At 59.0% G+C, this 11,849-nt stretch overlaps 1 protein-coding gene across 1 annotated transcript; it reads right to left on the bottom strand.

Moving 5' to 3' along the window:
- Window positions 1-954: 954 nt before the first annotated feature.
- LOC134556903 (cytochrome P450 2C5-like) lies at window positions 955-5,543 on the bottom strand. The gene is made up of 10 exons (XM_063409346.1): window positions 5,476-5,543; window positions 5,004-5,193; window positions 4,345-4,507; window positions 3,853-4,002; window positions 3,201-3,361; window positions 2,896-3,072; window positions 2,666-2,807; window positions 2,083-2,270; window positions 1,258-1,399; window positions 955-1,148 (listed from the first exon to the last, which is right to left on the bottom strand). The coding sequence occupies exons 2-10, from the start codon at window positions 5,184-5,186 to the stop codon at window positions 955-957; spliced, it is 1,500 nt and encodes a 499-aa protein (XP_063265416.1). The 5' UTR covers window positions 5,187-5,193; window positions 5,476-5,543.
- Between the last annotated feature and the right edge of the window lie 6,306 nt (window positions 5,544-11,849).

Genomic DNA, 11,849 nt, shown 5'->3' with positions numbered 1-11,849 from the left:
AGCTGAACTGGCACCTGAGGGCACTTTCTGGAGTTAAATATTGATGTGAAAGAATCAGGGAAGCACAGCCCAGCACTGAGATAGCAAGTGTATGTTTTTGGAAGGTGAGAGAATTGGAATCATTCAGCTTGGAGAAGAGACTCCAGGGAGACCTTAGAGCCCTTTCCAGTACCTGAAGGGGCTCCAAGAGAGCTGAGAAGGACTTGGGACAAGGAACTGAAGTGACAGGTCAAAGGGGAGTGACTTCAAACCGCTGCAGGGCAGGGCTGGATGGGATATTGGGAAGAAATTCCTCTCTGTGAAGATGGCCAGGGTGCCCAGAGCAGCTGTGGCTGCCCCTGGATCCCTGGCAGTGCCCAAGGCCAGGTTGGAAATGGGGCATGGAGCAGCCTGGGACAGTGGAAGGTGTCCCTGCCATGGCAGGAGGTGGCACTGGATTGATGCCTGGGTGATTTCCTGGCTCCAGCTGTTCTGGGAAAGGTGAAGACACCCCAGGAAGAGACATGGAGCTGAAATCCTGTGTCTGGGAGGTTTGCACTGGAAAGAAGGGTATGCAAGAGGCCACAAGTGTTCTTATAAACAGAACAGCAGCTTCTGGTTCTGATGGTTATTTTTATTGCAGAGCTCTCTGAATCCTTCATCAAACTGAGGGAGACCCCGCCCTGCCCATGAGCCCCAGGCAGCCCTGCCATGAGGAGCTCAAACAGCAGGGAAGGGGAGGGTGGAGGAAGAGCAATGCCGGCTTCCTCCTGTTCCTGGGAGGGGGAGGGAAGGGCTGGGAGCAGGCTGCTCATGGAGCTGGTGGCAAAGGGGCCGACAGTTCTCAGAGGAGAAACTCCAAGCCCAAACTGTCCGTCTTGTGGTGGCTGTGGCTGTGTCCTCATGGCCACAGGGCTCACTCTGGGGCAGGGTGGAGGCACCTGGAAGAGCCTTTCCTTGTCCTGCTCTCCCAGCTTAGGAGGACAGAGAGCGTGGGATAGCAAAGAACTTGGCTGAGATCGCCTTCCTCTCAATCTCGAGCCATAGGGAGAATAAATCCAGCTCCCTGTGCTCTGTGGCCAGCTGGAAGGTGAAGCTCTGCAGCAGCGTGGTGAGGAACAGGAAGAGCTCCATGCGGGCCAGCGCCTCCCCCGGGCACATCCGCTTCCCTGGGCACGGAGAGAGGGGTGACCCCAGTGGGGAGCGAAGGGAGGAGGGGGGGCAGGCAGCCTGAGGGGCCACTGGGTGTCTGTGCTGGCAGGGTGGGGGAGCACTGACCTGCTGAGAATGCCATGAAGGCCTCGCGCTTCCTGAACTCGCCCTTCTCATCCAAGAAATGTGTGGGGTCCACGTTTTTAGGGTTCTCCCACTGGGTTGGATCCGAATGCACAGAGGAAAGTACCGGAATAACAGGAGTGCCCTGCAGGAGAGTGATGGGGTAGGGATTTGAGGAGGGACATCAGCACCACACCGTGGGCTCTGCTGAGGTGGATTAATCAGGGGAGCATCCAGGGGAGGTGAGGCTGTGTGTGCACCACAGTACCCAAGCCGATTCCTATGGGGATGCAGCCTCAAATGGTGGCTCTTTGACACTGGGACAACTGATGGGGAACTCTGCTGTCCCCATGGCCCTGCCAGTCTCTGTGCAGCTCATGAGACAGAAATTACTGCATTATTCCCATGGATTTCTGTTAAAGCCCTTCTCACTGCCCCAAATCCAAAGGCAGGAGATGTTCCCTCAGGGTGGGTTTTACACACAAAAAAACCAGGTGGTCAAACCAGGAGGGGTGGCTGTCCCCAGATCTGTCTGGCCTGGCCCCACCCCAGGGTGGGCTCCTGCTCCAGCCCCTGCAGCCCTGCACGGCTCTGTGGTGGGAAGAGCTGTCATCCAGGATGGGCAAGGAAGGGACACGGGGTGTGTGCAGGACAGGCAGTGACATTCACCTGCCTCTGCTCCCCTCTGAAATGTCATTGCTACCGAGGATTGGGAAAGACTCGGGACCTTCAGATGTGTGCAAACAGTCCAGGGACAAAAGCAAATGTCACTCAAACCCTGCTCCCACCTCTCCCTTGGGGCAGAGGCTCCGGGGCCACCCTGTTTACCTTGGGGATGGTGTAGCCCCTGAACAGGACGTCCTGCGTTGTCATGCGTGGGAAGTTCTCGATGCGGGTCTTCTGGAAGCGCTGCAGCTCGTGGATCACGGCGTTGGTGTAGGGCATCCGCAGCCTGTCCTCTGTGCTGGGGGCACGGCCAGTGCCCACCACGGCATCGATCTCCTCCTGCACCTTGGCTGGGGACAGCAGTGGGGCTGGGTGCCTGCTGTGCAACCTCCCCAGAGTTTCTTACCAACCTCCAAGGGCACTTACTCTAAACCCAGGGATGGGCTAGAGGGGGAGCAACCCTTGTAGAGCCCAGAAACAGAATCTCTGCCCTCATCCCTCCCTGCATGAGGCAAGCTCAGAGCATTTCCCACAGGCCAGTCCCGGGCCATCTCCCTGGGCAGGGGTGGAGCTCAGGGAGAAGCACCCAGATCCTCTGGCCTGTGGGGTCTGTGTCTAATGGCTCCCCCCTTGAGTGACCCCTCAGGATGATTTGGGTCTGCCCCCAAACAGGACCCACCAGGGCTGGCACCCTGTGCCCTGTGAGCACGACAGGCACAGGAGCAGCAGTGTTTTGCTGCCGTACCTTGGATATGGGGGTGCTTTGCCAGCATCAGCAGGAAGAACACCAGGGTGTTGCCAGTTGTCACTGTCCCGGCGCCAAAGAGCTTGAACACTGACATGATCAGGTCATCGTGGCTGTACATGGTGTCTGGGCTGTCCTTCTCCTGCAAGAAGGTGTGGTGGGGTGGGATTCAGAGTTGTCCGACTGATAGTCCAGGCTGGAGCCAGGCTGGAGGGCAGCCCTCTGTCTACCTTCTCTGCTCTCATCAGGAAACAGTCAATGTAGTCCCGAGGGCAGCTGGAGTCCAGAGTCAGCTGGTGGAACTGCACCTTCTCCTGGATGTGGTCCTTCAGCTTCTGGCAGTCAGCCAGCACTTTCTTGTGAGGCCCCGGGAGGCGGTGCATGATGCTGGGAAAGGTGTTGTACACCTGCGGAGGGAGGGGCACGGCAAGGCTCAGGCTTCTGGCTGGAGCCTCCCAGCCCCTCCCTCAAAGTCAGGGAGCATCCTCAGCCCCAAGGGCAGCAGAGAGAGGTGCTGAGCACACCAGGCTCCCACCTTGGCGATGGGGGACAGGAAGAAGCTAACGAAGTTGGCGATGGCGTTGAGCAGCTCCAGGAAAGATGTGTCGCTGTAGCTGTAGCGGCTCCCGAAGACCACGGAGCAGATCACATTGGCAGCCGCGTGTTTGAACACGGTCATCGGCTCAAAGGTGTTGCCTGCAGCCACAAGAGGTGAGAAAAGCATCAAAAAGTCACCAGTTATTTATCTGCTTCAAGACAGAACACACCCCTTCCCCCTAGCTCCAAGCCCCTGATTTTGAGCCCTGGCTGATCTGCTGGGCCCGACACCCACAGCAAAGAGCAAAGAGCCCTCCTGAGCTCTTGGCTCCTCCATCCACCTCTCTGCCCCTAAACCCCTCCCACAGCTTGGACTGAGGGAAGCAGAGGCATCTGCAGGAAGCCCCAGAACATGTGTTGGCACTGGCAGGAGCTGGGTACTGCTGGAGAGGAGGAAATCACCCTGATAACCTGGGTTATCACCGGGGCACCTGGCTGGGGTGGAGCTGGATCTCAGCTCATTCCTGCAGGGATCACTCACACCAGGCCCTGCAAACAGCTGTGGGGCCACACACGTCCCATGGAGCTCCTGTGTATCCTCACATGTCCTCCCTGTGCCACAGGACCATCAAGGACAGGACCCACGTCACCTTTGAGCTTTGCCAGCAGCTCCACCAGGTGCTGGGCTTCCTGCTGCACCTTGTGGGACATGGAGCTTTTCCCCATCCCGAAGTCCCGCAGGGTGCTGAGCGTGAACCTCCGCAGCTCCCGCCACTTCTTCTCATTATTGGAGAGAAATCCTGGAGGGGCACAGAAGGGATAAGCCCCTGCCCACCCTGCTACTCCCCAGGAGTGGGAACTCTGTTCTGAGCCAGGCTGAGGAGCAACAGGATGGGCAATAGGATGGGAATGATGCAGGTGTGCAGTGTCCATGAAAGGATGAGGATCTCTACAGCAACCCAGAACAAAGCTGGAACTGCCTAACTGGGATTAATACTGTCTTTGACAAGGGATGTAGGAGTTTAAGGGTCCTGCAGAGCAGGAAATGGGTGTTGGAGGTCTTGAGTTGCTGAGCCCTTCCCTAGACTTGGCCATGGCCATCTGCTCACCCAGAGAGATCCAGGAGAGATCCAGGCACCCACCGTAATCTTTGGAGAGGTGTATCAGGAGGGGGATCTCAGGTCTGCCCCCAAACTCCTCGGAGTGTCCCACCAGGGCGTCCTTCACTGCCTCATACCCGCAGAGCACCACCACCGGCTTCAGCCCCAGCCACACGGTGAAGATGGGGCCGTAGGTGCTGCTGAGCTGGGGGGGACAGGCAGCTCTGTGAATCAGGCTCCCACACCAGTTCATTCACTTCATTTCAAACTGGGACTCAAGCCCACAGCTTTGCTGAATGCCCAGCAGGGAGAGGAAGTGCCTCCCTCAAAGCTGTGGCCTTATCCTACTCTCAGTCCCGTTCCTGTCCCTGGGGGTTTTATCCCAGTGCCACTTTGGAGGGTTCAAAGCATCATCTCTGGGAAGCAGCTCTGGACAGCAGCAGTGCTGCAGCCCTTGGGGGGCATTGTCACTACACAGGTCCGTTACAGGAGAAGAAAGGCTCCAATGACAGGGTAGATTCTGCTTCCAGCAGAAGGGATTTGGGCAATTCTGGTAGAGCAAGACATGAAGGAAGGAAGAAGAGAAAAGTAAGGTAGGAAGAGTCACCTGTGGGATTCTCCTTTTCTTTTGGCATGGGACTTTCACGCTGTCTGTCCTGCTGGGGCTATGAACGGGTCCAGCAGGGCCACTTGTCCCTTACCTTCTCATAGTGCCTGTAGAGGGGCAGGACATCTTTCTGCCACAGGTTGCCGAGGATGGGCCATGGGGCTGGGCCAGGAGGCAGCCGGTTCCTCTTCGCGTCACTCCTCCAGACCAGGAACCACAGGACAGAGAGAAGGACGAGGAGGAGAGTGATGAGCAGCCCAGCCGATCCAGCATCCATCCTCACCGTGCTGCCGAGCAGGGAAAGAAACGAAGGGAGAAAACTGAGCAGGGAGCAGAGCGGAGCCCAGGGCTGCCGTGTCTGCCCTTCCCTGCTCGCTGCAGGCACCAGGAGCTCCGGGCTGCTCGGGGACAGAGAGGCGCTGCTTTGTCCCACCCGGGTGCACGCCTGTCCCCGCTGTGCTGTGACAGAGGTCTCAGAGCCGTCCTGAGCACTGGGAGCTCTGTCAGACCCCACGGAAGCACTGGGGAGATGGTGACTGTCCCCTGCTCCAGCTCCTGAGTCACCTTTGCTCGGTGCTCCCTTGTGGTGGCGCACGGCTGAGGAAGATGTCACTGTCGCTGTCCTGGCCAAGCCTTTCAAATCCCCTCCAGTCATTGCCCTGCTGGTCACTGCCCTGCTCACCAGGGCAGTGACCCAGGAGGGGATGTTCTGGTAAACAGAAACAGCTTGCAAGGGGGTCACTGTGCCTGGTCACACACCTGGGGGGTGACAGTGTTCCATCAGACTCCTTTCTGATGGAAAATGGCTCAGAAAAGAGAAAAAACACTTCTTTTCTGATATCTTTTGGGGTTCCTCTTGGGCTTTGGAGGAACACCAGCTCAGGGTGTTGTGGTTGTTGCAGGTGTGGGTTAACTCCTCCCTGGGCTCCTCCAATGTGCATTTTGCTCTGGGCACCTGCACATCTGGCTGCACATGAGCACATCTGGCATGGGCACAGCCACCCCACCTCTGGTTGAGAGTGCTCACAGCTCTCGGCTGAGCAAGCTGGGCACAGGCCAGCTCCCAGGAAAGGATGGGATTCCTCCTGGAGGAGAAGAGGTTGGAGGTTCAGGTCCATGCTAGTGTCTGCAGAGGGAGAAGGCCCTCAGCAAGGGGAATTCAGTGGTGCTGGCAGAGGGGAGCCTGCCCTGCTCCACTCCCCTGGAGCAGAGCATCTCCCAGAGCTGCCATGGGGTGAGGCTCCCCAGGCTTTGGGGAGCCCCCCCAGCCTCCCTGCCCTCCTCGTCACACCCTCCCCATCCAAACCATTTTCCAGCTGATTTCCAGGTCTCACTGTGGGCATGGAGCACAGCCACGCCCACGAGTTCCCCTGATCCCCTGCCTTGCATCAACTCAGCTCAGCAGCGACACCGACACTAAGGCAATTAATGTTATCCTAATGCCACTTTCCCATCGGTATCCTGAATCCTCCAAGGTGCTCTGCTCCTCCAGGGCCTCATCCCTGTGGAATGGAGGATGTGCAAACACCTCTGCAGCACATTCTAGGCAGTCCTCTCTCCCCTGTGCCAGCCCAGGCTGAGGCAGCCCTGGCAGCTACTGGCCATGAGGCCCAGAGCAGTTAATGACTGAGCTGGGAGTATTTTTGGTTGCTCTCAATAATGCAGCAGCACTGGCTGAGTGGAGCCTTGCTGTAATTACAGGGTCAGTGTCATTTGTCATCACTGTCACCCTGCTGGCTGCGAGGGAGCTCCACGGCAACGCCAATGCCCCTGTCACAACCCTGGGGTCATTTCTGGGGTTTGCTGTGGGGTGCCTGCAGAAAATTCAGTTGTGTGCACTGTTAACCAACCCCTGGAGTGAGGGAGAGGCACAGTGTAATTTGTCCCTGCTATAAAGCATGGTTTGCAGGATCCCAGGGCTTTCTCCTGGTGGGACAGAGGCAAAGCAGTGGCCAACAGGGCATCCTTGGTGCCAGTGAGGAGCCAGCACCCATCCAGTGGCCACCTCAGGGTGAAAAGAGACCAGTGTGACATAAACAGTGCTGTGGTGGCAGAGTGCTGGAGCCATGCTGGGTGCTGGCTAGAGATGGATCCCACTGGAGAGTTGTGTCCCAGCTCTGGTGACAGCCCTGGGCACAGAGCAGGGCTCTGGGCTTTGGTACCTGGGGTCTGACCCTGCACCCTCTGGTGCAGAAGAGCTGGGCCTTTCCTTCTTCCATCCCCACGTCCCAGCTAAACCAAGCAGACAGCCTGGCCAGGCTTTACAAGGGACGCCGATCCCATGAGCAGCACGAGGCTTTCCCCAGTGCCAGCACGTTTCTCCTGGTTCATGAAACGTCTCAGGACCCTGGGAGCCCTGTGGGACACCAGAGGTGGGACCTGCTGCGGGTGTGAGAGGCAGCCAGGTAGTTCTGTGTCTGCTTTTCCCAAGCAGGAAAGTGCAATTCAAGCAGAAAATGAAGCAATCCTCACTTGCCCTCAATAAATATCATCAAACACCTGCTCCTGGTTTTAATTGTAATGGAGCAGCAGCAGGTGATCTGTACAGGGGTGGCAAAGCAGAGCAGAGCACAGTCCTGGCACTGGGAACAGGCATGGGAAGGATAATAGTTAATCAGGGGCAGCCAGCCTTCATTTGGATCCTTCCGTGGCTGGAAAATGAGAGCCAGACGCTCTGCCCGTTAATCAGAGCCTGCACAGAAGGCAGAGGAAGGCCAGCTCTGCCTGCAGTGCCTGTGGGATCCCTCCCGCTCCAGAGCCGTGCACATCAAAGGCAGGATGCCCCGAGGTCAGTAACCCTGCTGTGAGGACAGCCAGATCCCAGAGATCCGTTAATACTTGGGAATGCGCCACTGGAGCGGGTCCTGCTCAGTGGGCTCAGCCCCTCTGCCGCCCTGCGCTCCAGACAAGCCAGAGAACCACAGACAGAAATCCTTCCCAACGCAGGGAACCATCTCTGGAGCGTGGGATGACAAACTGGGGAGATATAATTAAAGTTTCCTATAGCATTTTAATTTCCAATCCCCCCTGCTTCCCCTGCTGCCCATCTGAGGGGTGTCAGGTGTGAGGAGTGAGGGGTGGCCCTGAGAGGTTTGCAGGTGCACCAGGCACTGCCCATAGAGCCTGCAGTAATTAATTGCTTAATTAGCCATCATTCATTAATTTATTCCTCCTGTTACTCCCTGGAGAGTGAGGTTGGCTTCAGCAGGGGGCTTGTGATGGGTCTGCATTATGGGTGCAATTCCAGGAAAGGAGCCTGCAGCTCTCCCTGAATCCACACTCCTCAGGACGAGGGCCCTGCTCCCACTTCTCCATAAACAAGGCTCTATTCCTAAACAATGTCTGGAGAGGGCAAATCTTGCCCTGTGTTCATGAAAATGAGCTGAGTCTTGCCACGCTCCCTTTTCCCTGGTGGTGAGATGGATCCCAGCAGGATGTCAGGGAGCTGTTGGGAAAATCACCCAAAGGATGTGAAATACATGGGATTTCTTAGAACAGCTGTGCTGCCCTGAAACCTTCCCATCCTGCTGTTCACCTTCCTGTGATAATGATGGAGAGGAGAAAAAAATCCCCCCTTCTCCTCTGCTGCCTTGCAAACACCCCACATCCTTACCCAGGACATGGTGCTCCTTTGCTCCCCGTTTGTGTATTTATCCATAAACCTCATTAGCATGCATTCATTCCAATTAGAGGGGAAATTAGCACTGCACACAGCCGAGGGTGATGCTCACACCCTTCCGAGCAGCTCTGGAGAGCGGTGCCCGCGGCGGGAGCCAGGCTGGTGACCTGGCGCTGGCACCGTGTCCCTGCCATGGCATCGGGAGTTGCCCCGCTGGGGCTCCCGGCAGGAAGTGCAAACTCCTTCCTCCGCATTTCTGTGACCGGTACCAGCTCCGGCCTCCGGCCTCCGGGCCCTCCCCGGGAGGGCAAAGTGGGGCTCGGTGTGCCCTGAGCGTCCCTACAAACGACCCTCAGCACTTCGCACTGGGGACAAGAGGCTCTGCCCGCCTCTGCCCCTCCTCCTCATGGTCCAGGTGCCCTCTCCCGGAGGATTTAACCCCTGGGCTCCGTGCGGCAGGGAGGGGATCCCTGCGGGGCTGGGGCGGGAGCGGGAGCGGGAGCAGGAGCAGGAGCAGGAGCGGGAGCGAGCCGGAGCCCCCGCGGGAGCAGCCCCGAGCAGCAGCGTTAGCCCTATCCCGGCAGGAGCGGCAGCTCCGGTGCCATATGTCGCCCGGTGGGTGACACCGACGGGCCAGGTGACAGATGGCAGGTGGAGCAGGGCTGCTCCTCCCGGCGGCACAGCCACGTGCCAGGCTCAGCGGCCAACTCCATTCGAGAGAGGGCAGGAGAGGGATGCTGCAGGCCCCGGGCAGCGAGCCCTGCTGCCAGGGAATTCGCTCCTGCCCGGGGCAGGGTTATTGACATTGCACAGGGACTGAAGCAGGGAGTGCAGAGCCTGGTGCCTCCTGGGGCTTGGCAATGGGAGACGGGATGGGCTGAGCTGGGATGGGGTGGGACGGGATGGGATGGGCTGGAATCCTGCAGAGATTGAAGGCTCCTGCTCCAGCACAGCTCAGCCAGGACAGAGCAGGGATTTGATGGTGGTCACTTGTTCCCACCAGCCCAGGGATAAGGGGTGGGAGCAGCTCCCTGTCTGTGCCCCCTGCTCCCCTCCTCCCTTCCCTTTTTCCTGCTGCAGGAATTGCACAGACACCGCTTCCATCCCATCCTTCATTATCTCTGTCTCCTGGAGCAGCAAACAGGGAAATGCAATTAAAGCCCTCTCACATGGAATTTATCAGCCTGTGGGAAGGCCTTGAGCTCCCTTCTGCCTGGACAGCATCCCTGGTGCTGCCAGGGTGTCAGCAACACAGCGGGGCTGTGGGCCCTGCTGCCTCCATCACCAGAGGAGAGGCTGGGTGGGATGTGACACCTGCTGGGGTGCCTGGGGAGCAGGTGGGCAGGAGGGAGGGATGTGGGGGAGGAGGAACCTGTGCTGCACCTGTGGGTGGGGCCAGCGCTGGCTCCCGTCAGTGCTGCTGTCAGATGGTTTGCCACTGAAACAGGCTGCTCTGACATTAATTGGCTTTGACCCATCTGGGCCGACGCTAGCAGGCCTTGGAGGTTCAGCGGCCCCGAGATGCTGGGGTGGATGGAAGGGACAGCCCTGTCACCATGTGAAGGAGGGAGGGTTAGAGCCAGAGGCGTCGGGTGCTCACACTGACCTTACTGGCACCACTGCACTGGTGAGGGTGAGGAGGATCCGCCCTGGCAGGGTGTTTTGGAGATGCCTCTGGGCCAGGAGAAGCTGGGCACCGTTACTGTGTCCTACAGGGATTTTCTTGGTGTTTTCTGTGAGTGTCACCCTTCCTGACCCTGCGGAAGGAACATCTTGCTGGCGCCATCTCCAAGGTTCTATGGTGGGAACCCCAGCTCTGAGCTGTGCAGCTCCCTGTCCCCCTTCAGAGGAGCCAGAATTCCCTGTCTCCACTACCAGATACCACATCAAACATCTGCTATTTCCGTCCTGCAGTAATGGTGCAATTTAGAACAGAGAAACGGGGAGAGGAAGTGCTGAGGCTGCACCAGATGATGCCAGGGGAGATGCCAGGAGCTGCCTGGCTGTAAAACATTCCTGGATCCTGAGAGAGGCTGGGGGTGTGGTGCAACAACAGCACCACAGAGAGGAGAGGGCCCCTGGGTGCCATCCCAGGGCAAGAGCCCACACTGGGCGTCAGCAGAGGCTTTGGGTTCCTGCAGCAGGAGCCCAGATCCCTCACCCCCATTCCTCTGCATTCAGGTGCTGTAAAAGTCCCGGGGCACCTTCCTAGCCCATTTTTCAGCTGGAAAGACAGGACAGGGGCTGCGGGGCTGCAAGGGAGCAGAAGCCTTGCAGGATCCACCAGCGAGTGCGGCTCTCCTGACCCCGCTCTGGCAGGTGGGACATGGACAGGTGGAAAAGGGCTGGGAGCCGCAGGATGCCCGATTGGGGCTCCCAGCTGAGGGCAGGGACTGCCACTCTCAGCCCTGCTGGTGTCCCCGCGGGTCAGGTTCAGATCCAGGACAGGGAAACCAGGATGGGGAAGATGCCCCTGCCCTCAGGGAGCAGCACAGGGTGTTCTCTAAGCAGGTTTCACATCCTCAGGAGGATCAGTAGATTCTGTTTATTCCACACCAAGATGCTCCAGAGCAATTAAATCAATCGAGTGTCCTTCAAACCCGAGCAGTGCCAGAGTGGGCAGAGCTGCCCTTTGGGGCTCAGCACCCCGGACAGAGGGGGAGCATCACCCCAGCTCCTGCGCGGGCTCTGCAGAGCTTGGGTGGCACACGGCAGCCAGGCAGAGGGGTCCCCCGGCTGGGACAGGCTCCTGCTGTGCTGCCCGGGACTGCAGCCGGCTCCTGGTCCCGCTCACTCGGCTCTGTCCCACGGCTGTTCAAACCTGCCCCAGCCCCGAGTGTTCCAAATCTCAGGGGCTGGAATAGCAGAGGTGGAGGTGACGGGGTGCGAGAGGGGGATTGGAAGGGCTGCGGGAGCGGTGCTGGGGCCACGGGAGTTCGGGGCAGCTGCCAAAAGATGCCAGGAGCTCCTGGGGATGTGGGGGCCATGCCAAGGGACACCGAGGTGATGTCGGGAGGATGCCAGGGATGCTGGAGCGACGTTGGGGCCGTGTCACGAGACCCGAGGGGATGCCAGGTGACGCTGGGCGTGCCAGAGGGATGCCGGGGGGGCGCCAGGTGATGCCGAGGCCATGTCGAGGGACGCTGGGGGATGCCGGGGGGATGCCGGGGCGACGCCCAGGGATGCCAGGGGGAAGTCAGGGGATGCCGGGGGGGATGCCTGGTTCCAGGCTCACTCCAAGACCCACCCCCGGCCCTGAGAGCCCACCGGCGCGGGCGGCCCCGGACTACATTTCCCATGGCCGCCGCGGCCGGGGGCGGT

Source organism: Prinia subflava, chromosome 12, assembly GCF_021018805.1.
Source record: "Prinia subflava isolate CZ2003 ecotype Zambia chromosome 12, Cam_Psub_1.2, whole genome shotgun sequence".
Lineage (NCBI taxonomy): Eukaryota > Metazoa > Chordata > Aves > Passeriformes > Cisticolidae > Prinia > Prinia subflava.
The sequence above is the reverse complement of the archived record's forward strand: the minus strand, read 5'-3'. Positions and strand labels throughout refer to the sequence as shown.

What these genes read in the sequence shown, in the direction of transcription:
- LOC134556903 (XM_063409346.1), bottom strand. Translation starts at nt 5,186, where the DNA reads ATGGATGCTGGATCGGCTGGGCTGCTCATCACTCTCCTCCTCGTCCTT. An exon ending in TCTACAGGCACTATGAGAAG is followed by an intron (nt 4,508 to 5,003) that starts GTAAGGGACAAG and finishes TGTCCCCCCCAG; the next exon opens with CTCAGCAGCACCTACGGCCC. An exon ending in ACACCTCTCCAAAGATTACG is followed by an intron (nt 4,003 to 4,344) that starts GTGGGTGCCTGG and finishes GTGCCCCTCCAG; the next exon opens with GATTTCTCTCCAATAATGAG.